This window comes from Oncorhynchus gorbuscha, linkage group LG06 (genome assembly GCF_021184085.1).
Source record: "Oncorhynchus gorbuscha isolate QuinsamMale2020 ecotype Even-year linkage group LG06, OgorEven_v1.0, whole genome shotgun sequence".
NCBI classification, from domain to species: Eukaryota; Metazoa; Chordata; class Actinopteri; order Salmoniformes; family Salmonidae; genus Oncorhynchus; species Oncorhynchus gorbuscha.
Window position 1 is genome coordinate 79,261,756 of NC_060178.1, and position 27,822 is coordinate 79,289,577.

Here is a 27,822-nt window from a genome sequence, read left to right on the forward strand (position 1 = left end):
TTCTGTCGATATTATATTATAATTATATTATGGAGTTAATTTTGAAAAAAGTTTGGCGTTGTATAGGTAGCATTTTCCGGTCGATTTCTCAGCCAAGCATGATGAACAAACGGGAGCTATTTCGCCTACAAAAATAATATTTTTGGAAAAAAGGAACATTTGCTATCTAACTGGGAGTCTCCTGAGTGAAAGTATCTGAAGTTCTTCAAAGGTAAATTATTTAATTTGGTTGCTTTTCTTATTTTCGTGAAAATGTTGCCTGCTGCCAGCAGAGCCTAGCATAGCATTATGCCATGATAAACTTACACAAATGCTTGACTAGCGTTGGCTGTAACGAATATTTTGAAAATCTGAGATGACAGTGTTGTTAACAAAAGGCTAAGCTTGTGTTTGAATATATTTATTTCATTTCATTTGCGATTTTCATGAATAGGAAAAGTTTCTAGGGGTATTTATGTCCGCTGCGTTACGCTAATTCGTTTGAGGCTATGATTACGATCCCGGATCCGGGATTGCTCGTCGCAAGAGGTTAAATCACTCATGTAAAATACTCAATTAAAGCTACACTCGTTGTGAATCCAGCCAACATGTCAGATTTTAAAAAGGCTTTTCGGCAAAAGCATAAGAAGCTATTATCTGATGATAGCACAACAGTAAACAAAGATGGTAGCATATTTCAACCCTGCAGGCGCTACACAAAACTCAGAAATAAAATATAAAACATGCCTTACCTTTGACGAGCTTCTTTTGTTGGCACTCCAATATGTCCCATAAACATAACAATTGGCCCTTTTGTTCGATTAATTCCGTCCATATATATCCAAAATGTCAATTTATTTGGCCCATTTGATCCAGAAAAAACAGCTTCCAAAATACGCAACGTCACTACAAAATATTTCAAACTACTTTTGTAATACAACTTTGTCACGCCTTGGTCATTGTATTTTGTGTTTTTGGTATATGTTTGGGTAAGCCAGGGTGTGACATGTGTTTATATGTTGTGTTTTGTATTGGGGTTTGTAGTAATTGGGATTGTGTATGATTAGGGGTGTGTCTAGTTAGGCTTGGCTGCCTGGGGCGATTCTCAATCAGAGTCAGGTGCTTGTCGTTGTCTCTGATTGAGAACCGTATTTAGACAGCCTGACTTTCGCGTTGTAATTTGTGGGTGTTTGTTCCTGTTTTAGTGTTTTAGTCACCAGATAGGCTGTAATAGGTTTCACATTTCGTTTGTTGTTTTCATATACAGTTATTTCATGTACCGCGATTATCTTCATTAAAGTCATGAATAACCTACACGCTGCATTTCGGTCTGACTCTCTTCATTCAACAGACGAACGACATTACAGAAACACCCACCACTCACAGACCGAGCAGCGTGTGAACTGGCAGGAGTTAAAGGACAACGTTATGGACAGCAGAAGCATGGAGTATACTACGTGGGAAGAAATCGACAGGTGGGCGGCCGACCCAGAGCGAGTGCAGGCGCCCGCCTGGGATTCCTAACAGCAATGCGAAGAGGGCTATAGATGTATGGAGTCGAAAAGGAAAGCACAGCTATACAGAGCGAAAACCGAAAGTAACGGGGGAAAGCGCAGAGAGAGAGTGGCTGAGTCAGGAGTCAGACCTGAGCCTACTCTTCCTGTTAATTGTGAGGAGCAGCAATATGAGAACTTCTGGTCATGGGAGGAGGAATTAGACGGTAAAGGACCCTGGGCGCAGCCGGGGGAATATCGCCGTCCCAAGGAGGAAATAGAAGCAGCTAAAGTGGAGAGGCGCAGGTATGAGGAGGCAGCACGGCAACGCGGTTGGAAACCGGAAAGTCACCCCAAAAAATTTATTGGGGGGGGGGGCTTAGGGAGAGTATGGCTGAGTCAGGAGATAGACCTGAGCCAACTCTCCTTGTTCATCGTGAGGAGCCAAGGAGGAGACCAGAACCAGAGCCAGTGTTAGAGGTGAGCGAAGCAGAGACTGTGAATGAGTTAATGGGGAAAGTGGAGTGGAGAGTATGAGGGAGTTGCTAGCTTGGTGCTATAGATATAATATTCGTCTGACGGATCGTGTCGGGGATTTGATAGCACCTGAGTTAGCGCTCTATACTCAACCTGAGGTGCATGTTAGTCAGCTGGTGAAGTTGGTGCCAGCCTCACGCACTAGGCCTCCTGTGCACATCCCTAGCCTTGCACGTCCTGTGCCTACACTGCTCTCAAGATCTCCAGTACGCCTTCACGGTCTAGCCCATCCTGTGTCACCTCCACACACCAGTCCTCCGGTAGCAGCTCCCCGCACCAGGCTTCCTGTGCGTGTCCTCGCGCCAGTACCACCAGTTCCAGCACCACGCACCAGGCCTCCAGTGCGCCTCGCCTGTTCAGCGCAGCCAGAGCTTTTCTCCTCTCCTGCGCTGCCGGAGTCTCCCACCTGTTCAGCGCAGCCAGAGCTTTTCTCCTCTCCTGCGCTGCTGGAGTCTCCCGCCTGTTTAGCACAGCCAGAGCCTTTCTCCTCTCCTGCGCTGCCGGAGTCTCCAGTCTGCCCAGCTCCACCAGTGCTCCCTGTCTGCCCAGCGCGGCCAGTGCTCCCAGTCTGCCCAGCTCCGCCAGTGCTTCCAGTCTGCCCAGTGCTCCCAGTCTGCCCAGCGCCGCCAGTGCTCCCAGTCTGCCCAGTGCTCCCAGTCTGCCCAGTGCTCCTAGTCTGCCCAGCTCCGCCAGTGCTCCCAGTCTGCCCAGTGCTCCCAGTCTGCCCAGCGCCGCCAGTGCTCCCAGTCTGCCCAGTGCTCCCAGTCTGCCTAGCGCCGCCAGTGCTCCCAGTCTGCCCAGTGCTCCCAGTCTGCCCTGCGCCATCAGTCGGCCCAGCGTCGCCAGTCTGCCAGGATCCGCCAGAAGTGCCAGTCTACCGAGATCCGCCAGAAGTGCCAGTCTGCCAAGATCTTCTAGATCAGCCAGACAACCTGAATCATCCAGTTCCACCAGCCAGCCAGGATTTACCGGAGCCTACTACCTGCCTGAGCTTCCTCTCAGTACTGAGCTTCCTCTCAGTACTGAGCTTCCTCTCAGTACTGAGCTTCCTCTCAGTACCGAGCTTCCTCTCAGTACCGGGCTTCCCCTCAGTACCGGGCTGCTTCTGTCCCATGCTGCCCCTCTGTCCCATGCTTCCCCTCTGTCCCATGCTGCCCCTCTGTCCCGAGCTGCCCCTCTGTCCTGAGCTGCCCCTCTGTCCTGAGCTGCCCCTCTGTCCCGGGCTGCCCCTCTGTCCCGAGATGCCCCTCTGTCCTGAGCTGCCCCTCTGTCCCGAGCTGCTCCTCAGTTATGTGGGGATCTGGGTGAGGACTATTAGGCCATGGTCGGCGGAGGAGGTGGATTATCCCAGGACGCGTAGGGGAGGAACTAGGACATTAATGGAGTGGGGTCCACGTCCCGAGCCAGAACCGCCACCATGGACAGACGCCCACCCGGACCCTCCCTATGCTCTTGAGGAGCGTCCGGGAGTCCGCACCTTAGGGGGGGGGGGGTTCTGTCACGCCTTGGTCATTGTATTTTGTGTTTTTGGTATATGTTTGGGTAAGCCAGGGTGTGACATGGGTTTATATGTTGTGTTTCGTATTGGGGTTTGTAGTAATTGGGATTGTGTATGATTAGGGGTGTGTCTAGTTAGGCTTGGCTGCCTGGGGCGATTCTCAATCAGAGTCAGGTGCTTGTCGTTGTCTCTGATTGAGAACCGTATTTAGACAGACTGACTTTCGCGTTGTAATTTGTGGGTGTTTGTTCCTGTCTTAGTGTTGTAGTCACGAGATAGGCTGTAATAGGTTTCACGTTTCGTTTGTTGTTTTCATATACAGTTATTTCATGTACCGCGATTATCTTCATTAAAGTCATGAATAACCTACACGCTGCATTTCGGTCTGACTCTCTTCATTCAACAGACGAACGACGTTACAAACTTTAGGTATTTTTAAACGTTAATAATCGATCAAATTGAAGATGGGTCTGTCTGTGTTCAATACAGGAACACAACAAACCAAGCTACTTTTCAAGTATTGCGCAACTCTCAAAAGTGTTACGTAGTTCCTAGATGGCCAGACTTCTTCATTGCACAAAGGAATAACCTTAACCAAATTCCAAAGACTGGTGACATCCAGTGGAAGCGGTAGGAACTGAAAATAAGTTCCTAAGAACTATTGTTTGCCAATGAGGACTCAATGAACAGACAGAGACCTAAAAAAAGAAGAATTCTGAACGGTTAGTCCTTGGGGCTTTGCCTGCTACATAAGTTCTGTTATACTCAGGCATGATTCAAACAGCTTTAGAAACTTCAGAGTGTTTTCTATCCAAATCCACTAATAATATGCATATCTTATATTCTTGGCATGAGTAGCAGGAAGTTGAATTTGGGCACGCTATTTATCCAAAAGTGAAAATGCTGCCAACTATACCTTAAGAAGTTAATGCAACCGCTGTGTCAGATTTCAAAAAAACTTTACGGAAAAAGCATAATCTGAGTACGGCGCTCAGAGCCCAATCCAGCCAAAGAAATAGCCGCCATGTTGGAGTCAACAGAGGTTAGAAATAACATTATAAATATTCACTTTCCTTTGATGATCGTCATCAGAATGCACTCCCATGAATCCTAGTTTGACAATAAATAACTGATTTGTTCCATAAAGTCCATCATTTATGTCCAAATAGCCACTTGTTGTTCATCTCCATGAGGTGCGAGCACTACGTCCAGACAAACACTCGAAAAGTTCCGTTACAGGTCGTAGAAAGATGTCAAACGATGTATGGAATCAATCTTTACGTTGTTTTTAACAGAAAAATTCAATAATGTTCCAACCGGAGAATTCCATTGTCTGTAGAAAAGCACTGGAACGAGAGCTAACTCTGTCGGGACCGCGCGTCACGAGCCTGAGACACTCTGACAGACCACTGACTCATTCAGCTCCCATTCCCCCCTCCTTTATAGCAGAAGCCTGAAACAAGTTTCTAAAGACGGTTGACATCTAGTGGAAGCCTTAGGAAGTGCAACTTGACCCCATAGACACTGTGAATTTGGTAGGCCAAGCTTTGAAAAACTACAAACCTAAATGAAAACAAATCAAATCAAATGTATTTATATAGCCCTTTGTACATCAGCTGATATCTCAAAGTGCTGTACAGAAACCCACCCTAAAACCCCAAACCGCAAGCAATGCAGGTGTAGAAGCACGGTGGCTAGGAAAAACTGCCTAGAAAGGCCAAAACCTAGGAAGAAACCTAGAGAGGAACCAGGCTATGTGGGGTGGCCAGTCCTCTTCTGGCTGTGCCGGGTGGAGATTTTAACAGAACATGGCCAAGATGTTCAAATGTTCATAAATGACCAGCATGGTCAAATAATAATAATCACAGGCAGAACAGTTGAAACTGGTGCAGCAGCATGGCTAGGTGGACTGGGGACAGCAAGGAGTCATCGTGTCAGGTAGTCCTGAGGCATGGTCCTAGGGCTCAGGTCCTCCGAGAGAGAAAAAGAAAGAGAGAAAGAGAGAATTAGAGAGAGAGCATACTTAAATTCACACAGGACACCGGATAGGACAGGAGAAGTACTCCAGATATAACAAACTAACCCTAGCCCCCGACACATAAACTACTGCAGCATAAATACTGGAGGCTGAGACAGGAGGGGTCAGGAGACACTGTGGCCCCATCCGATGACACGCCCGGACAGGGCCAAACAGGAAGGATATAACCCCACCCACTTTGCCAAAGCACATCCCCCACAGCACTAGAGGGATATCTTCAACCACCAACTTACCACCCTGAGACAAGGCCGAGTATAGCCCACAAAGATCTCCGCCAATCCAACCAGATTTCCCACTTCTTGGTTGAATTTTTCTCAGGTTTTCACCTGCCATATGAGTTATGTTATACTCACAGACATCATTCAAACAGTTTTAGAAACTCCAGAGTGGTTTCTATCCAATACTAATAATGATATGCATGTATTAGCATGTGGGACTGAGTAGGAGGCAGTTCACTCTGGGCACGCTATTCATCCAAAAGTGAAAATGCTGCCCCCTATCCCAAACAAGTTAATGAGCCAAATGTATTTTTCATTCACTTTCTTATTAATAAAGATCCATCTTCCTTGCACATCATTCCTAACTAGTTGCACATTCAGATCGACATTTTTGTAAATTAATATTATCACTCCTTTTGAGTTACCATGTCCATGACAGAAAATTATTTCACCGCTCCATTCCTTTTTTCCACGCAACTTCATCTAAGGATGTAGAGTGAGTTTCCTGTAAACAGAATATATTCTTTGGGAACAATCCTCAGGTTATTTTTAAAATATATAATCGATAATATTTCAACCGGACTGTAACTTCTTCGATAGGAGAGAGAGAGAAAAAGTCTGCTCCAAGCTGTTACGCATGCAAAACTGTGCTGGCTCCCATCCATACAATGACGCGATGTGATCTTTCTCGCTAATTTTTTCAGGATAAAAGCCTCAAACTATGTCTAAAGACTGTTCACAACATGTGAAAGTGATAGAGGAATTCTAAATTCCTTTATGCTTTAATTGCCAAAACCAATTCGCACTCATTTCTAATTCATTAATGAATTGTAAGTTCATTAATTATGCATGAAGTAGATCGAGACCAGTCTTAAAAGCCAGGTAAAGAGCGTTTAATTCCAGAGAGTACTAACTACATACACAGATTTCCACAGGTTATAAACTCAAAATGACATCATCAGTTTCCCACGATAGCCCCGTTGTTTTTTGTTTAGGTCCGCAGATGCTTTCTACTCCCCTCATAAACCAGACATTACAACCTGTCTAGAAGATATACTTTTCTCCTACCAATGGAACATAATCCAAACATTCTTATCTTGTCTGAAAATCTTTTTCTCCCCCTTAACCTTCCCAAGAGGCACAGACAATCAATTAGTTCTGCTTACATTTTCAGTAACAGCTTAACCAATAACTTTTACTTTTCATATCATAACATAATAGTATTAGAATAAATGGTTCTAATCAATAATGTATACATAATTAATCATCTTAACTACAATTTCCTCTAACAGAAAGCCATAGGAAAAGGAATCTGGTTGATATCCCTTTAAATGGAGCGAAGGCAGACAATGGAACAGAGAGCTTTCAGGAAAAACAGCACCTCCGGGTTGGATTTTCCTCAGGTTTTCGCCTGCAATATCAGTTCTGTTATACTCACAGACAATATTTTGACAGTTTTGGAAACTTTAGAGTTTTATATCCTAATCTGATAATTATTATATTAATCCTAATTATATGCATATTCAAGATTCTGGGCCTGAGAAATAGGCAGTTTCATTTGGGTACGTTTTTCATCCAAACATCAAAATACTGCCCCCTACACTCAACAGGTTAAAACTTGTTTTTCAACCACTCCACAAATTTCTTGTTAACAAACTATGGTTTTGGCAAGTCGGATAGAATATCTACTTTGTTGCATGACAGAAGTTATTTTTCTAACAATTATTTACAGACAGATTATTTCTGTTATAATTCACTGTATCACAATTCCAGTGGGTCAGAAATTTACATACACTAAGTTGACTGTGCCTTTAAACAGCTTGGAAAATGATGACATGGCTTTAGAAGATTCTGAGATTCTGATAGGCTAATTGACATAATTTGAGTCAATTGGAGGTGTACCTGTGAATATATTTCAAGGCCTACCTTCAAACTCAGTGCCTCTTTGCTTGACATCATGGGAAAATCTAAAGAAATCAGTCAGGACCTCAGACAAAAATAGAGCTCTCCACAAGTCTGGTTCATCCTTGGGAGCAATTACATACACTAAGTTGACTGAGAGAAGAAGGGAGCCCTGAAGGTATCACATTCATCTGTACAAACAATAGTATGCAAGTATAAACACCAATGGGACCACGCAGCCGTCATAACGCTCAAGAAGGAGACGTGTTCTGTCTCCTGGAGAGGAACGTACTTTGGTGCAAAAAGTGCAAATCAATCCCAGAACAAGGACCTTGTTAAGATGCTGGAGGAAACCGGTACCAAAGTATCTATATCCACAGTAAAAACGAGTCCTACATCGACATCACCCGAAAGGCCGCTCAGCAACTGCAACTGCACATGGCGACAAAGATCGTACTTTTTGGAGAAATGTCCTCTGGTCTGATGAAACAAAAATAGAACTGTTTGGCCATTATGACCATCGTTTTGTTTGGAGGAAAAAGGGGGAGGCTTGCAAGCCGAAGAACAGCGTCCCAACCGTGAAGCACGGGGGTGTCATGTTCTGACCCTAGTTCTTGTGTTATTTGTTTGTTTTAGTTGGTCAGGACGTGAGATGGGTGGACATTCTTTTTTCTTTTTTTTCCTAGGTTGGTTTTCTGTGTTCGGCCTAGTATGGTTCTCAATCAGAGGCAGCTGTCGTTAGTTGTCTCTGATTGAGAATCATACGTAGGTAGCCTGGGTTTCACTGTTGTTTTGTGGGTGATTGTTTCCGTGTCTGTGTTTTTCGCCACACGGTACTGTTTCGGTTTGTTCACATATACTGTTTTTGTATTCATAGTGTTCAGTTTATGTTTTTTAAATAAACAACCATGGACACTTACCACGCTGCGCATTGTTCCTCCGATCCTTCTTGCTTCTTCTCCTCAGACGAAGAGGAGGAGGAAAACCATTACAGTGGCTGCTTTGCTGCAGGTGTGACTTGTGCACTTCACAAAATACACTAAATTTATGTGGATATATTCAAGCAGCATTTCAAGACATCCGTCAGGAAGTTAAAGCTTGGTTGCAAATGGGTCTTCCAAATGGACAATGACCCCAAGCATACTTCCAAAGTTGTGGCAAAATGGCTTAAACAAAGTCATTGTATTGGAGTGGCCATCACAAAGCCCTGACCTCAATCCTATGGAAAATTGGGGGCAGAACTAAAAAAGCGTGTGCGAACAAGGAGGCCTACGAACCTGACTCAGTTACACCCGCTGTCAGGAGGAATGGGCCAAAATTCACCCAACTTATTGTGGGAAGCTTGTGGAAAGCTACCTGAAATGTTTGACCCAAGGTAAACAATTTAAAAACAATGCTACCGAATACCAATTGAGTGTATGTAAACATCTGGCCCACTGGGAAATAAATCATTCTCTCTATTATTATTCTGACATTTTACATTCTTAAAATAAAGTGGTGATCCTAACTGACCTAAGACAGGGCATTTTTACTAGAATTAAATGTCTGGAATTGCGAAAAACTGAGTTTTTAAATGCATTTGGCTAAAGTATATGTGAACTTCCGACTTCAACTGTATATATTCTTAATTTCTTTAATTTTTACTTTTGAATTATGTGCGTTTTGTTTTCTAGGTATTATTACTGCACTGTTAGATCTAGAAACACAAATATTACGCTGCACCTGCCGTAACATCTGCAAATCTGTGTACGCGACCAATAAACTTTGATTTGATGTGTGTGTGTAAGGGCCAGTGGGTAACTTAGCGCATTGTAATGGTAGTGTGTAATCTATTAGGGTGGTTCCGTCTGAGCCTTTATGTCTGCAGGGACCCTCACTGATAATGGAGTGTGAAATTAACCTCCAAAGGGATGAAGAGAAAGATGGAAGGAGGAGAGTGAGAGAAGGAGGGAGGAGAGAGAGGAGGGAATGAGATGGAGGGCTGGAGAGAAAAGAGAGGGAAGGAAAGAAAGATGGAGTAAGAAGACAGAAAGAGGGAGAGAGAAAGATTGTAGGATGAAAGAAAGAGAGAGAAGGGAGATGGGTAGAGAGTGGAAGAGAAAATTGTATGTGTGTGGGGAACTGAGTAGGGAATTAGGGAACAAGGATAAGGGTTGAGTTAGATTAGTGAAAGATAGGGGTCTAGAGTTCCAACCTTTTTGTGCAGTCAATGGTTCCAACTTTTCATGTCTCTCCTTCCTTATGGAACTGGGTGTGATGCCATGGACAATGTTTGTTCACGTTGCTTAATAAAGTCTCTTATCCAAATAATTCCTTCTCCTTTCATATGGTACATATTGTTATGCCATCTTCTAAATACTGTTACAAACTTCGCCTATGTTCATGGTTGTTTTAATAACCAAATTTACCAGCGGTAACTTAAATCTAACTCAAAGTCCATGTCTTCTTGTCTCTAGGGTACAGGTCGTTATGCCATCTACATAGCTAACTATGCTAGTGGTAACGTGGCTCCCCATGCCCTGATAGAAATGGATGAAGCTGCCAGTGACCTCTCCCGAGGCATCATCGCCCTGTCCAACGTCGCAGAGCAGGCTGGAGTCAACAAGTTCACAGGTAGATCTCTGTGTGTGTGCTTGTGTACCTATGCAGAGTTGGAGAGAGAGTAAAAGTGAGAGTACTAGAATGAGAGAGAGAAAGACCATTTGGGAAAAACGGAGGAGTGATAGAAAGGGAGGAAGAGACCATAATCCATTGCGTGCCTACTTGTCCGGTCTGTGTTTATTTTATTTTTTATTTAACCTTTATTTTACTAGGCAAAGGTAGGCCTTATTTACTTTGAAGAACTATTAAAATAGTGATGTTGTTAGACAGCATAGGCAGCAGCTCTGTAGAGATGAGAATTAAGTAATAAAGTAATCAAATAAAACAAATGTAATGCAACAACTGAAATAAAAGTAAAGTATTGTGAATAAATGATGGTTAATAAGTGATAAGCAGTAATGGGCATCACTACCATCATGGGACTTGTAATTGTTTTATTCGGTTTTGTTACATTATTCAACCCACATAATGCATACTGCATTTTCATGTAAATAATTGAATACAGTGATTTAAAAAAATAATCAAACCGAAACCGAACCGACCTCAAAAATAACTAATTGCTTAACACTAGTTTGGGATAGTTAAAACATTTGCTAATAACAACGTATGCCTATTTCTGCACACTAAGAGTTCTTTGGGAAGGGTGATGGTTTTATGGGGAACCATAGTGAATCAAAGAACCCTTCAGTGTTTCAATCGAATATTTAGGGACGTGGTTTGCTCACAGCTCTTATTGTGCAACTGTGAGTGACAGTCATTCCAGTTGATCTAATCTGTTGTGTTATGCCATTACTGTTACGGTTTTCTTCCATCGAAGGAGAGTCGGACCAAAATGCAGCGTGGTAATTTCCCTACATGTTTATTGAATGACAAAAACACGAACAATACAAAACAACAAACGGACCGTGAAAACCTATACAGCCTATCTGGTGACTACAAACACAGAGACAGGAACAATCACCCACGAAACACTCAAAGAATATGGCTGCCTAAATATGGTTCCCAATCAGAGACAACGAAAATCACCTGCCTCTGATTAAGAACCACCTCAGGCAACCATAGACTTTTCTAGACAACCCTACTCAGCCACAATCCCAATACCTACCAAAACCCCAATACAAAAACACACCACAAAATAAACCCATGTCACTCCCTGGCCTGACCAAATAAATAAAGAAAACACAAAATACTAAGACCAAGGCGTGACAATTACATGCTACATATGACTATGGCCAGTGACTGTGTCTTGTGAAAGAGTCACGTATGGTCTTGTTGTCAATTGAGAACGGTTGACTAAGTCAGTGGTTAACAATTGTCTCCTCAGGGACCCCCAGCTGTTCCAAAGCTAGCACACCTGATTCAACTTGTCAATTAACACAATAATAACGCCTATGGAATTTTAACAGTATAGAATACAGAACCCTCTGGCGCAGTGGTTAAGGGTGCTGTACTGCAGCGCCAGCTGTGCCACCAGAGACTCTGGGTTCGCGCCCAGGCTCTGTCGTAACTGGCTGCGACCGGGAGGTCCGTGGGGCGACGCACCATTGGCTTAGCGTCGTTAGGGAGGGTTTGGCCGGTAGGGATTTCCTTGTCTCATCGCGCACCAGCGACTCCTGTGGCGGGCCGGGCGCAGTGTGCGCTAACGAAGGTTGCCAGGTGCACGGTGTTTCCTCTGACACATCGGTGCGGCTGGCTTCCGGGTTGGATAGTGCTGTGTTAAGAAGCAGTGCGGCTTGGTTGGGTTGTGTATCGGAGGACGCATGACTTTCAACCTTCGTCTCTCCCGAGCCCGTACAGGAGTTGTAGCAATGAGACAAGATAGTAGCTACTAAAAACAATTGGATACCATGAAATTGGGGAGAAAAAGGGGTAAAATTCAATAACAAAAATAATTTAAAAAAGAATAAAGAACCCTGTATTGTTCTTCAAAAGGATCTACAAACAATCTTTGAGATTGAGAAAGTTTCTATATAGCCCCCAAAAGGGTTGTAACCATAGTGGAACCCTTTTCTGGTACAATTATAGAACCTTTTTTTAATGGTCCTTAATTAAGATACCTTAGGAAAGGGTTCTTTATAGCACCATACAGGTTCCACTTATATAACCTTAAAAAAAGGTTCTATGTAGCACCAACAAGGGAGCTGCTATTGTTGCAACCCAGCCAGGTGAGGACTGGCCACCCCTCAGAGCCTGGTTCCTCTCTAGGTTTCTTCCTAGGTTCATGCCTTTCTATTGAGTTTTTCTTAGACACCATGCTTCTACATCTGCATTGCTTGCTGTTTGGGGTTCACGTTGCCCCTAGTGGATGGTATTGAAGCATCCCTGGTGTGTGTGTGACTAGCCATGTTCTTTGTCCCGAGCCTGATTTACAGAGCGACCAAGTCCCACTGAAATATAGACCTTTTTACTACACACAGAGAGACAGAGAGACAGAGAGACAGAGCGAGAGAGAGAGAGTGAGAGCAAAAGTGAGAGAGAGCGAGAGAGAGAGAGAGAAAGAGCAAAAGTGAGAGAGAGAGAGAGAGAGAGAGAGAGAGAGAGAGAGAGAGAGAGAGAGAGAGAGAGAGAGCAAAAGTGAGAGAGAGAGAAAGAGCAAAAGTGAGAGAGAGACTATTTGAGAAAAACGGAGGAGTGATAGAGGAAAAGGGAGGAAGAGAAAGAAACAAGACATAAAGGTGTTATATAAGAGAGGAGAGATAGAGAGAGACTGCCTTGTCAGCTGTTTACTCCAGTCAAAGTCATGAAGTGAGGGAGAGGAGAAGAGAAGGGCGACACGCACATACATCACCCTGGACTGGCTCAATGACATTACTCACTGCTTAGTAGAGCTGTGTTCGTGCGTTTGTGTGACAGGGAGTAGAACGGACAAACCCTGAATCCCAAATGTACTCCTTGCCCTCCTTAGGTCTAGATCTAAGAAGATTGGATAAGTGTAAGCAATATCATTGTTAGCTCCATATATTCCTCTGTAAAGTGACTGTTCTACTGGATGTGATAAGGTGAATGCACCAATTTGTAAGTCGCTCTGGATAAGAGCGTCTGCTAAATGACTTAAATGTAAATGTAAATGTAATGATAGGCAAGATATACCTATCCAATCCTCTTAGATCTACACAATTGCCTAGGAGATTAGTGGTTGATTTGGTCTAGGTAAGCAGCTAAATTGCTAAACCAGGGTTTGTGGTCCTGGGATTGCACACAGGTATGGTGACCACTGTTGTAGGAAGGCATCCAAACCACTAGAGGGCAGAGTGTTCAGAGTGGGTAGATTAACAGTATACCATCACGGTTTCATAGTGATCTAGATGCCTTCATTTTACGCTCATTAATCACACTGGAGGAGGAACAGACAGTGAGGTTGTATTTTTAATCGTAACATCGTCCTGGAGGGGGGGGTTCATATTTTATGACCTAAAGGAGCAGTTGTGTTGTCTGAACTGATAGAGAGAGATAGTCAATTAACAGATATAAATCTGATACCAGGGTGACTCTGCAGATTTTAAGACTGAGTCCTGACTCCCCCCCCCCCTCCCCTACTCCCCCTGGTCCCTCGCTCTTCTTCCTTCAATCTGTGTTGTCCTGATATAGGGGGGACAGATATTATACAGGGAGTATTTTGGGTGGCTAGTTCAACCCATTTCATTCAAGCCAGCATCGGTGCAAGATTAAAAGCAAAGTGATTTGAGCAATTAATACAAAAGGGTTTTTGGCTTCAATAAATGACTTGTATGGTCACGGGATGTGTGCGTGTTTGTATCTGCGTTAACAAGATCTCACAGTTTTACCAATTTGACTTCAGATTCTAACGTTTATCCACGTTTTTACTAATGTCAAATTTAGAAGTTTCCCCAAATGTCAAATTCGACCCATTTCAGGAAACTAGGCTTATGTCGCGGGTCTCTACTTCACAGCAGAGCCGTTTGACCGTTTATTTTTTATTTTTGTCGAAATGTTTATTTTTGGCAGAAATGCCTTCTTGAACATATAAACTTTTATGTGCCTTAATAACACACTTGTATACCATCTGAAAATACAATTGTTAAATTACGAGCCTAGTTGGTTTAGCCATAAAGTCAGAAACCTTCCCGCTAGCCATGATTGACTGATAATGAGTGGGCTGGACAGGCAGAGAGATGAGTTTGGATTGGTCTGCCATATAGCACGCTTCTGTATATTTGAACTGGTCAGTGTTGCTAAGTAATCCTGTCTAAGGCGGCTTTACATTTGAAATCAGTGGAATTCGAGTATGATAGCTCAGGAGATGGAGAAAACACCTGTTTCCAGATTACATCTTCAAACTAAGGGCAACCATGGCATCCGACAGGAGACGCGTCCATCCATTATGTATATGTGTAGATAGTCTAGCTAGCTACATTTTCAGATATTGCACGTTTCTAATTTTGACAGAAAGTGGTTTCATTTCAAGTTAAAGTGTACTGTTAGCTAGCTAGCTAATGTTAGCTGGCTGGCTCGCTAGCTAATGTTACGTATATGCTTGGCTAGTTATAGCCTAATGTTAGCTAGCTAACATTGAACCTGGTTGCAGATTCATGCAGAGTAGTAACGTCATGAGTTGGGATTATGGTTCATTGTTTAGCTAGCTAGCTAGCTACATGTTTTAACAAAAGACTCCACTATGCAAGTAGCCATTTCGGGTGTGTTCGTAAATTCAATATGGCCATCTACTCCGATTTCAGAGCACTCTCGTCTGAGTGTGCCAGAGCGCAGAATATCTGATGAATTTACGAATGCTCAACACCCTTTGAATATGGCCGGTGTCAGTAAACATCGACAAAAAAGCATAATTCAATTGTTGCCAACAGGACAGTTAGTCACCAACGCTCTGGATAACATGAAAACAGCCTAACCAGCTCTGCTAGGGCGAGTAAAATGGGTGGAGGCTAAAGCTTAAGAGGGTGTACACGATGCTGAATGGGTGTAGACAAAAAGAGCTCTTCAGAAAGTACCAAAACATTCAAAGGCCTCTCCAGTAGGTTCCAAAACATTTCCCATTGTTCCTCAAATGCAGTGCATGATATACCATTTTGTTGCTCTGTGTCTCTGCTTTTATCCAGTGTAAATAGAAATGTACTTGTTTTTTACACCATGGGTTTTACCTCCTACTCCACATCATTCTGTTTCTCCAAAAGTTACATTTCGAATTTAAGGATTAAGGTTTTGAAAAGGGTTAAAACATTAAGTTTAGGAATTCATTCTGAATGGTTAAGGGTTACATTTTGAGATAAGGTTAAACAAAACTACAAAAAACGAGTGTCTACCATTGGGATTTAATTTTCTACCTTCGGATCTGGAGATTGTGCCTATCTGCCACTGCTGTCCACAACACCTGAGCAAAACCCAAGCCTACTTGATGGTAATAGTGCTCACTGTTGCCCCTAGTGGTTGGTTTTGAAGTCATTTCCCAACGTCCTCTGGACAAGGCCAGGCATTACATTTCTAAGTCAATCTTGAGCAATCTGGCTGATCTGTGCGTACTGTATGTGTGAGCGTGCATTTTTGCATTCATGTATCTTTCTGTGTGTGTGTGCGTGCGTGCGTGTGCATGTTCATGTGGTCATGCTCCCTGTGATGTGTTGGCAGTTGGTGTTCTTTCTCTCTGTGAGGTCTGTGTCAGCAGAATGCCCTATGTCCCGTTCAGGGGAAATGGCCTGGAAAGACTGTAATGATCTCTCTGATCGCTTTTCTGATGGAGCCTGCTCTCGCCTTCTTTCCTCTCTCACTCACTCTCACTCTCTAGCTCTCTCTCTCTCTCTCTCTAGCTCACTGTCTCTCCTTTCTGTTCTCTTTTGATGTCTCCCTGTCCCGCGCTATCCCCCCAGGGGTTGGAACCAAAATTACAGTGCCTTCAGAAAGTATACACACCCCTTGACTTTTTCCACATTTAGTTGTGTTACAAAGTTGGATTAACATTTATTTAATTGTCATTTATTTGTCAACAATCTGCATAAAATATTTTGTAATGTCAAAGTGTAAGAAAAATTCTAACATTTAAAAAGAATATATGAAAATTAAACACTTGATATTGTATTAAGTACTAAACCCCCTGAGTCAATACATCTTAGAATCACATTTGGCAGCAAGTACAGCTGTGAATTGTTATGGGTAAATCTCTAAGAGGTTTCCACACCTGGATTGTGCAACATTTGCCCATTATTCTATTCAAAATTCTTCGACGGCTGTCAAATTTGTTGTTGATCATTGCTGGACAACCATTTTCAGGTCTTGCCGTAGATTTTCAAGCAGATTTAAGTAAAAACTGTAACTTGGCCACTCAGGAACATTCACTGTCTTCTTGGTGATTTAGGTTATTGTCCTGCTGAAAGGTGAATTAATTAATTTCCCAGTGTCCTCTAGGATTTTGCCTGTGCTTAGCTCCATTCCATTCATTTTTTTACCTTGGAAAAACTCTCCAGTCCTTAATGATTACAAGAATACCCGTAACATGATGTAGCCACCACTATGCTTGAAAATATGGAAAATGTTCCTCAGTAATGTGTTGTATTGGATTTTCCCCAAACATAACACTTTGTATTCAGGACTAAAAGTGAATTGCTTAGCCATATTTTTTGCACTATTACTTTAGTCAAAACATTTTTATGGTAAATGACTTCACCAATCAGTGCAGCTAGAGCAGCTTGCTATGGAGCGAGTAAGCGCTTTAATCTGTATAGTAAAGTTGTTAAGAGCAAATTGTATTTTGCCGTAACAGCATGCGCTGTTAAAACAGTGTTTTGTAACACTAAAACTAGTGGCAACTGAGCTGCCACCATTGTTAGGGAGACAAAACCTTAACTTTGCTGGAGTTTACACCAATCAGGCGCCTGAGGACTGTAATTGCCCAGGCCTCAGGGGTTATGTATGGGGTTATGAGGCAGATTTTAGGGGTGCTGAAACCAGTGGCCATTTTACTATGTAAGTCTTGTTTGGGAAAACTCAAATTCTTTGGTGGGGGATACATGCCAGCAAAGCCACAATACACAAATTGCACTATAAACGTGAAAAATGGTGCCCGTAAACTGTTTTTTAAATTTATTTTACCTTTATTTAACTAGGCAAGTCAGTTAAGAACAAATTCTTATTTTCAATGATGGCCTAGGAACAGTGGGTTAACTGTCTGTTCAGGGGCAGAACGAAAGATTTGTACCTTGTCAGCTTGGGGGTTTGAACTTGCAACCTTCCGGTTACTAGTCCAACGCTCTAACCACTAGGCCGCCCCTGTTAGAGCCTACATAAAGCTGACCAAACAGCAGAGCTGTCTTTTCAGCAACCATTGAGCAAATCCTTACCTCCACTACACCTGGCTATCAGTGGAGCCTTGTCTGGCAGCGACACAGTTAATTCAGCCTCATTTACTACAGTTTAAAAAAACATATCTGATATGGCTGACTCGCTTAAACAAATGTTGTTTCTACTGACAATTGAGATGTACAAATTATGGCATAAGGGCACGATGAGCGGATAAGATGTCATCCATAATTTTGATTAAGACATTAATAAATCCTCTTTGGGATAGGGGGCAGCATTTTCACTTTTGGATATATAGCGTGCCCAATTTCAACTTCCTGCTACTCATGCCAAGAATATAAGATAAGCATATGATTAGTAGGATAGAAACAATCTGAAGTTTCTAAAACTGTTTGAATCATGTCTGTGAGTATAACAGAATTTATGTAGCAGGCAAAACCCCGAGGACTAACCGTTCAGAATTTTTTTGTTAGGTCTCTGTCTGTTCATTGAGTCCTCATTGGCAAACAATAGTTCTTAGGAACTTATTTTCAGTTCCTACCGCTTCCACTGGATGTCACCAGTCTTTGGAAATTGGTTGGGTTTATTCCTTTGTGTAATGAAGAAGTATGTCCATCTTGAATCAGTGTAACGTTATGTGTCCTGTTTGAGAGTTGCGCATGACTAGAAAGCATGCTTGAGTTTGTTGTCCTCCTGTATTGAAAACAGAGAGACCCGTCTTCAATTTGACCGATGATTAACGTTTAAAAATACCTAAAGTTGTATTACAAAAGTAGTTTGAAATGTTTTGGCAAAGTTTACAGGTAACTGTTTAGATATTTTGTATTGACATTGCGCAAATTGGAAGCTGTTTTTTTCTGGATCAAACCAGCCAAATAAATTGACATTTTGTATATAGATGGACGGAATTAATTGAACAAAAGGACTATTTGTGATGTTTATGGGACATATTGGAGTGCCAACAAAAGAAGCTCGTCAAATGTAAGGCATTATTTATATTTAATTTCTGGGTTTTGTGCTGCGCCTGCATTGTTGAAATATGCACCTCTCTCTTTGTTTACTGTTGTGCTATCATCAGATAATAGCATCTTCTGGTTTCGCCGAAAAGCCTTTTTGAAATCTGACATGTTGGCTGGATTCACAACGAGTGTAGCTTTAATTTGGTATCTTACATGTGTGATTGAATGAAAGTTTGAATTTTATAATTTTATAGTATTTTATTTGAATTTGGCGCTCTGCATTTCCCTGGCAATTAACCAAGTGGGACGCGACTGTCCTGCCTATCCCAGAGAGGTTTGAGCGAGCTAAGACAAACGTAGTCCATAAGATGGATGTAGTCAAAACTATTTGTTCAGCACTTCTAAAATGTACAACGACAGAATTCAGAACATGGGCCATTCTTACAGTAATCTCCCATTACACCAAGTCAGAGCCGTCAGATAAATAAAGGGGGAATATTAGCAGACAATGAAAGCTTTAACAATATTCGTTGATGACATTTCTCTAAAACAGGTTATAGGCTACATGTGCACCTCCAAGTCAGAACTGTAGGCTAAGTTCTCTTAACCTCTTGCGCCGAGCCATCCCGGATCCGGTATCGTGACTACAGCCTCAAGCTCATTACCATAACGCAACGTTAACGATTTCTAAAAATCGCAAATGAAATGAAATAAATATGCCTGCTCTCAAGCTTAGCCTTTTCTTAACAACACTGTCATCTCATATTTTCAAAATATGCTTTTGAACCATAGAAAATCAATCATTTGTGTAAGAGTGTTGATGGCTAGCTTAGCATTTAGCATAGCATTTAGCACGCAACATATTCACAAAAACCAGCAAAGGAATCAAATAAAATAATTTACCTTTGAAGAACTTCAGATGTTTCAATGAGGAGACTCTCAGTTACATAGCAGATGTCCAGTTTTTCCTGAAAGATTCTTTGTGTAGGACAAATCGCTCCGTTTTGTTACTACGCATTTGGCTACCGAAACTAAACAAAAATTCAGTCACCTAAACGTCAAACTTTTTTCCGAATTAACTCCATAATATCGACCGAAACATGGCAAACGTTGTTTGAATCAATCCTCAAGGTGTTTTGTCAAATATCTCTTCATTGATATGCCGTTCGTGGAAGCATGGTTTTTCTCAGAATCCCATGGAAAAATACCAGCAGCTGAGTTTTTCGCACCAATTTACACGCAGGACACCGTGTGGACACTTGGCAAATGTAGTCTATTATGGTCAATCTTCCAATGATATGCCTGCAAATACATCACAATGCTCCAGGCCCCTTGGGGAAACGATAGAAAGGGTAGGCTCATTCCTGTCGCATTCACAGCCATAAATCCTGTTCATTTCCTGGTTGCAGAAACATCTTGGTTTTGCTTGAAGCTTTTGTTCTAGGGCACTCACAGTGAAAATCTTTGCAGTTCTGGAAACGTCAGAGTGTTTTCTTTCCAAAGCTATCAATTCCATGCATAGTCGAGCATCTTTTCGTGACAAAATATTGCGCTTAAAATGGGCACGTCTTTTTATCCAAAAATGAAATACTGCCCCTAGAGTCTGAAGAGGTTAAAGGAGAAGTTACAGGTATGTGGGGCCAGAAATCTGGCTTGTTTGTAGGTGACCAAATACTTATTTTCTGGATTTTTTTTCTCATTTTGTCTGTCATAGTTGAAGTGTACCTATGATGAAAATTACAGGCCTCTCTCATCTTTTTAAGTGGGAGAACTTGCACAATTGGTGGCTGACTAAATACTTTTTTTCCCCACTGTACATATCTCCCTGGCATTTGACATAATTTATTAAGCAGCATACAAGTCATTTTTGGAGTCCCCATTGTGCTGTGCTCACTTGAACAGGAAGGTGGCTCACGGTCCTTCTTGTGGGCAACGTTTGTCATGAAACTTTCATCAAAATCTTGTCATTCTCTGGATCTATGGTGCTTTCAAGACAACTGAGAACTCAAATAAAATACAAGGTTGAATCATGACATCAGTGATCTTCAGGTCGGAGCTCGGAGCTCTTCCTCAGAGTTCCCAGTTGTCTTGAACTCACTGAAGTCTGAGATTTTCCAGTTCCTATGAATGACAGCATGACCAATTTATTAAACTTTTTCTGGCCCATTGTTTTGCGTGTGAATTTTTATCCTTTTAAGCTTGGAAAAGAGGCCCTTAAAACCAGACTTGGACCACACACCATCCCCACTGAATAGCAGGGTAAGCAAAACAGTGATTCCTTTGCAACACTTGCAGTTAGCCATGGATTCATTCCAAAATAGTAATTGCTGAATTTGCGATTTACAACTTGTTGTGTAATGTTTATGCCAAATGGTCGATGAGCACCGATACATTTGAGCTATAATTTCTCTTTATATGACAAGGATTGAAAAGGATTTGCCAGTAGATTGTCTAGCTAGCTAAGATTTTGAAAGTATGATGTTGAAATGATCAGTCCAATCAAAGCTACGGTAGCTATAGTTGAAGTTGGAAAGCTACAAAGTGTCACGCCCTTGTCAGGCCAGGGTGTGACATGGGTGATTATGTGTTTGTCTTGTCTAGGGGTTTTGTAGATTGATGGGGTTGTGTGTAGTATAGTATTCTAGGTAAGTCTATGGTTGCCTGGAGTGGTTCTCAATCAGAGGCAGGTGTTTATCGTTGTCTCTGATTGGGAACCATATTTAGGCAGCCATATTCTTTGAGTATTTTGTGGGTGATTGTTCCTGTCTCTGTGTTTGCACCAGATAGGCTCAGTCACTTTGGTTTTTCTTTTTTCCTTGTTTTGGAAGAGAAGAGAAGAGAAGAGAACGAGCACCATTCTCCTTGCGAAGGTGCAAAATACATCAACACGGTCGGTCCCTGGGATTGGGCTGGCCAACACAATTCGGTTTGCTTGGAAGGAAAAGGAGTTGGAGCCTTTAGGACGGGAAACTTTTGGAAGGATAATATTGATGGGGATTCTAAAGCTGACGGTGAAGGACGTGTTTTGTTTCCAAGGCAACTCGTTGGAGGAAGCATACGACGTGGCACTATATACAGAGGAGAAACACGATGATATCCTGAGAAGGGCAAGAGCAGTGGGAGGTGAGAGGCCGATGAGCCACTATGAAATAACAAGCCTGGCGAAGAACAACCTTTAGGGTTGTAACTGTCAACATTTACAACCCTTACGTTAAGGACGAAGAGGTGAGGGCCTTTCTGGGGAGATACATGGATAACTGGGGATGGGGGAAGAAGAGGAGGGGAAGGAAGCACACCTCATGACCAGAGTACAGGTCCAGAGGGGAAGGTTGCAAGGAAGGAAGGAGGAGGAGCAAGAAGCAGCGGATGGAAGCGAGCAGGAACGGAAGGCACGGGAGTAGGAGAACCAGGAAAAGCGGCGGAAGAAGGCAACCGAGTGGAGGAGCATGAGAGAGAAGAAAGCGAGGGAGGAGTGTTGGAGAAGGAGATGGTGGAAGAACAAGTGGACTGGGGGGAAAGTGCCCTGGTGGAAGAGATGAGGGGTATGGTGGAGGAGCTGGCGGGGTGGGGGGTGGTGGTATCTCTCCACTGCCGCCATCACCAAAGAAGAGAATGAAGAGGGGGCGATTGGCCAACAGTGAGAGGGAGGGGATGGCCAAGAGAGTGATGGGGGTGGGAGAAACCTCTGGGTTGCTGCTGGTTTCCCCGGGCCCTCAACTTCTGTTGGGTGGGGACACACCTAACAAGACTCAGGACTGGGTACAGGAGGAGGTGGGTTTTTTTGGGGGGGACTCAGCCTCCCCAATTTTTTTTCCAATCCAGCTGCAGCACTGGGGAGGTGGAGGATTGTGGGGGTAGACCCAGGGTGCAGGGCACCCTGGAGCCAAACACTATTCCTGCATCCTGGGTTGGTGAGATGGAGGAAGAGGGGGGGGTGTCGGGAGTACGGATGGTGTTCTCACCGGTAGATATGGAGCAGGGGAGCATTGGGTGAGTCTCCTGTTTTTCTTTTCTGTCTGAGTTTAGAATTTGAGTGTATTACATGTTTTTATTTTATTCTTTCATGGGGTCTAATTTTACTTTTGTTAGTTTAAATGTAAGGGGTTTAAGGGATTTTGTTAAGAGGAGGGCGGTTTTTAGTTATTTGGAGGGTGTGGGGTTTGATTTTTGTTTTTTTACAGGAGGTTCACCTGAGGGATGGAGGGGATGTTAGTAGGTTTAAGAGGGAATGGGACAAGGGGGGAGTCGGTTGGGGGTATTGGGGGGGTGCACTCATCAGGGGTAGGGATTTTGTGTGGGCACAGGGAGGTAAAAGTGGAGGATTCTTTTGTGGTAATGCAGGGGAGGGTTATAGGGGTGGATGTTACGATAAGGGATTGTAAATTTAGATTAGTGGTGGTGTATGGGCCACAGGTGGTGGCAGACAGGAGGGAGATGGTGGACTGTCTGACGCCCCTGTGTGTCACAAATAGGAAATTAGTGATAGGGGGGGATTTTAATACAGATTTAGGAATAGGGGGGGATAACAGTGCAGGCGCCATTGCTGGGCTAATGGCTTGCCATGTTCTGGTAGATGGTGGTCTGCACACTACTCCGAAAATGGCCGGTCCTACATGGTGCAACTCCAGGGGGGGTTGAGCGGAAGCTCGACTATATTTTTGTACCCAGGTCTTTGGGTAAGTTGTCTGGGCGGCTGTTGCCTGTTTTCTTTTCGGATCACGACTGGGTGCTCCTGCAGGTGGGGTCGCCAGTCTGCCTCTTTGGTAGGGGGTACTGGAAGTTAGATCGGGATGTGCTGGAGGAGCAGGCTTTTGTTGACGGGTTTTATGGTTTCTTTTGGAGGCTTGAAGGCCTCCGGTCCATGTGCGAGGGGGTGTTAGAGGGGTGTGAATTAGTTAAGGTGAGGATTAGGGCTTTTATAATAGGGTATTGCAAGAGGAAAAAAGGGAGGAGAGGAGGGAGGTGGATCGTATCCAAAGGTTAATTGAACTCGAATACGAGGCAGGCAACCTCGGCGGGTCATTTGACTGGGAGAGATCCGCAACCCTAAAGGCGCAGCTCAGGGAGTTGCAGGAGCGGAAGGCTCGAGCTTTCCTGGAGCGTGCGCATAGTGGCTTTCTGGAACATAATGAGACTTGTTCTGCTATGTTCTTTAAGTCGGTTAGGGCCAGACAGAGTAGGAAGGTAATGCATGGCGTTAGGGAAGAAAATGGTAGTATAGTTAGAGAACCAGAGGATATGGTCAGGGTGACAACTAATCATTTCCAAGGTTTATTAAGGAAAGGGAAATAGATGTAGAGCAGGGAAATGTGTTTTTAGAACACTTGTCCAGGCGGTTGCCGGAGGACATTAGAGAAGTGATGGAGGCCCAGATCTCACTAGAAGAGGTTGAGAGCGCTCTTAGCAGGATGGGAAAAGGGAAGGTTGCCTAGGATGGATGGGCTGCCGGCTGAGTTTTATCTCAAGTTTTGGGGTATACTTGGACCAGTGGTTCTCGAAGTCTTGAAGGCCATCCTTGAGACAGGTGTCCCGGGGGGATCAATGGCTGAGACCTCCGGCTCAAAATGCGTATCGCAGAGGAAGCTACCACATTTCCCCCTCAAGCTGGACACAATTTTTGTTTCTTTCTTGTTAATGGAGCTTGCTCATCCAGTGATACACCCGTCCGGGTACCTCCTGTGGGTGTTCTTCTCGTATCAGGCGAGAAGCAGCTGCCGTGGCACTTTGGTCATGCGGCCAAGTGGCTGCGTGCGCACCCTGAGGTTGAAGTTGCCCGAGTAGGTTTAGATCACAGGCACCTGTACGAGGAGGTCAGAAAGGCGCCTGTAGTGGGCATCTCGGAAGTGGTCTGGGAGGGAGTGCAGGCGTGGGGTCTGGACAACAGGCTCAAGGACCTGAATTGGTTGAGCCTCCATAATTGCTTGCCGGTACGTTCCATCATGTACCGGTATATTTTGGTGCAATCCCCCACCTGTCCAAGATCCTCTTGTGGCAGGGAGGAGACTGTGCGCCATGTCTTTTGGGACTGTGCCTTTGCCGGAGTAGTATGGGCTAGGGCACGGGTGTTGTTAGGTTTGGTAAGGGGGGATTTTGTATTGACGTGGGCCAGGTTAGAGAGAGGTGTAGGGAGAGCGAGAGGGACGGATAGGGACAGGTTTCTGCTCAGGCTTCTCATGAGTCTCTTTAAACTGGGGCTGTGGGAAGCCAGGCAGAACATGGTGAAGACAGGGAGAGATTGGGGGGTGGAAGGGATAGTGAGGAGGGTGGAAGGAGATTTGAGGGGGAGGATGAAGAGGGAGGAGAGGAAGTGGGGGCAGCATGCTGCTCGGGAGAGGTGGAAGGGGGGTTTAGGGCTGGGTGTCATTTAGATTTGTAAGGGGATAGATTAGGGACGGGGAGATAGGGAAAGGTATTTTGTAGGGTGACGGGGAGGGAAGATGCTCCCCTGAGGTTTTGTTTGGGGTTTATGTTTAGTTAAATTAGTTTATTTAAAATACCATTATTTGAGTATGTATGAAAATTACGAGTTGTAAAGAATGAATGGTATTGAAGATAATAAATTATTTTTTATTAAAAAAAAATAGGGCTGTTTTGGTTTTTCGTGTTTCTTTTTTGTTGTTTTATATTGTTCATTTTTCATTAAAGATGTATAAAGATAACCACACTGCATTTTGGTCCTCTCTTTCGCCAGAAGAAAACCGTAAAGTTGAAGCCGGAAGTTTGCATACACTTAGGTTGGAGTCATTAAAACTCATTTTTTCCATCACTCCACAAATTTCTTGTTAACAAACTATAGTTTTGGCAAGTCTGTTAGGACATCTACTTTGTGCATGACATAAGTAATTTTTCCAACAATTGTTTACAGACAGATAATTTCACTTATAATTCACTTGTATCACAATTCCAGTGGGTCAGAAATTTACATACACTACGTTGACTGTGCCTTTAAACAGCTTGAAAAATTCCATAAAATAATGTCATGCTTTAGAAGCTTCTGATAGGCTAATTGACATCATTTGAGTCAATTGGAGGTGTACCTGTGGATGTATTTCAAGGCCTAACTTCAAACTCTGCCTCTTTGCTTGATATCATGGGATCTGTAAGTTGTTTATCATATTCATATTCTTCAAAATCAAGGGAAATATGGTATTATATTTGACATGAACAGAAATAAAAAAAGTCAATGACTGCTAATGTTAGAAGTAGCACTAATACAAAACTTGTACAAAACTTCAGCTCAGTGCTCAATGCGATCCACCAGTAATCCCTTATGCTAATGTCTCTGACCCGAGTCTTTATATTCAGATGATGGTACATGGAAGGTTGTTCAGATGCATTTAGTCACAGTACAATTACGTTAGATGATATGATTAACAGTTGACATGTCAGTTGACATTAGTCTGTGATCCTTGTCTAAATTGGCTTTGGTTAGGATTGGATAACAAGCAATAATGATAGAACATGAATGCGTATTTCAGTTATTAACTACTTTAATATTTCTTAAATTGCAACATGAATATACAATTATTAAACATCAATAGCAATATGCAAAATGCATATATACATGAATGAAGCTATGCAAATATAGAAACAAGATAACAATATGAATGTCATAAGTTGGATGCAATAACATGCTTTCTCCGGTGAGATACATTCAGGCTCTTGCGAATTGAAGGAAAATTATGAAACACAGAGATGAAAGACAAATCATTGTTGCCTTTTTCTTGGTACATTTTTTTGGGGAAGGCGGGCTTCCCTTGGCATCCATGAGTTCATGCCACTAATAATTACTGCCATTGTCTACCATAGGAAAAGTGTTAAATTCCCAGTGTTATCTTTAAAATGTTGATTATAATATTGTCTGAAAAATATCAATCAATATTTACACTATAAACATTGGCTTTTCAAAGATTGTATGAAAGACACTCTGTCAAAACATTATTTTTCTTTTTGGATGCAGCCTTTTTCATGGACTGAAACACCAACAATGGGTTTCACGAGGTTCTCTTAAAAACACCAATATTCAGAATGAAGAACCACTTTTGGTGTTTCAGAGTACTTCCATTCTGTTTTTAGTACCTGCAAAACAGCAGTCTCAACATCAACAGTGAAGAGGCAACTCCGGGATGCTGGCTTTCTAGGCAGAGTTGCAAAGAAAAAGCCATATCTCAGACTGACCAATAAAAAGAAAAGATTAAGATTGGCAAAAGAACACAGACACTGGACAGAGGGACTCTGCCTAGAAGGCCAGCATCCCGGAGTCGCCTCTTCACTGTTGACTTTGAAACTGGTGTTTTGCAGGTACTATTTAATGAAGCTGCCAGTTGAGGACTTGTGAGGCATCTATTTCTCAAACTAGACACTAATGTACTTGTCCTTTTGCTCAGTTGTGCACCAGGCCCTCCCACTCATATTTCTATTATGGTTAGAGCCAGAACGAACAATACATCTGATCTTGAGAAGCCCCTCTCTGTATCAGAGATTGACCAGTCGATAAAATTAATGAAAAGCGGCGAGCCCCCGGGTCCCGATGGTTACCCAATTGAGTTTTACTAAATATTATCTTCTAAGCTGACACCCTTATTATGCTAAGTTTATACAGAGGCACACATGCAGGGGTCACTCCCCCCTACCATGTCACAGGCTGTAATATCAGTCCTCCTGAAAAAGGGGAATGACCCGCTGAAATTTGAGTCCTACCGACCCATTAGCCTGCTTTGCTGTGACTATAAGATACTTACTAGAGCTCTGGATATCCGATTTAGAAGTGGTTATGCCTGCAATAATACACCCCGATCAGATAGGCTTTATCAAGGGCAGATGGTAACCTACGGCGCATATTCAATGTTCTTTACTCACCAAATTCTTCCCCCACTCCAGAAGCCCTGATCTCTCTGGATGCCCAGAAAGCCTTTGACTGTATTGAATTTGAATACCTTTTTACTGCACATGAAATATTTGGATTTGGCCCTAATTTTGTCTTGTGGATAACGGAACTATATTCAGCTCCTCAAGCATCTGTTCGTACCAACAGCACTATCACAATATTTCTCCCTGCATTGAGGAAATTGTCAAGGCTGTCCGCTGAGTCCTCTCCTGTTAGATATAGCCATTGAACCCCTAGACATCTCCCTGAGAGGTGGCGCAGGGATGACAGTTGAGGAGGGTAGGTCCACAAACTGTCTCTGTATGCTGATGACCTCTTACTGTATATCTCAGACCCCATCACGTCTATCCCAATCACTATTGATATCATCTCCAGATTTGGCAATGTTTCAGGTTACAAAATCAATTTCACAAAAAGCTTACTCTTTCCGCTCAATAAGCAAGC

At 43.1% G+C, this 27,822-nt stretch overlaps 1 protein-coding gene across 2 annotated transcripts in view; it reads left to right on the plus strand.

Moving 5' to 3' along the window:
* Nucleotides 1-27,822, plus strand: part of crtac1b (cartilage acidic protein 1b) — a 70,861-nt gene that overhangs the window by 21,895 nt on the left and 21,144 nt on the right. For both annotated transcript variants that reach the window (XM_046351947.1, XM_046351946.1), the window contains exon 5: nt 10,122-10,278. In XM_046351947.1, the coding sequence (XP_046207903.1) occupies nt 10,122-10,278 (157 nt within the window). The remainder of the gene's footprint in view (nt 1-10,121; nt 10,279-27,822) is intronic.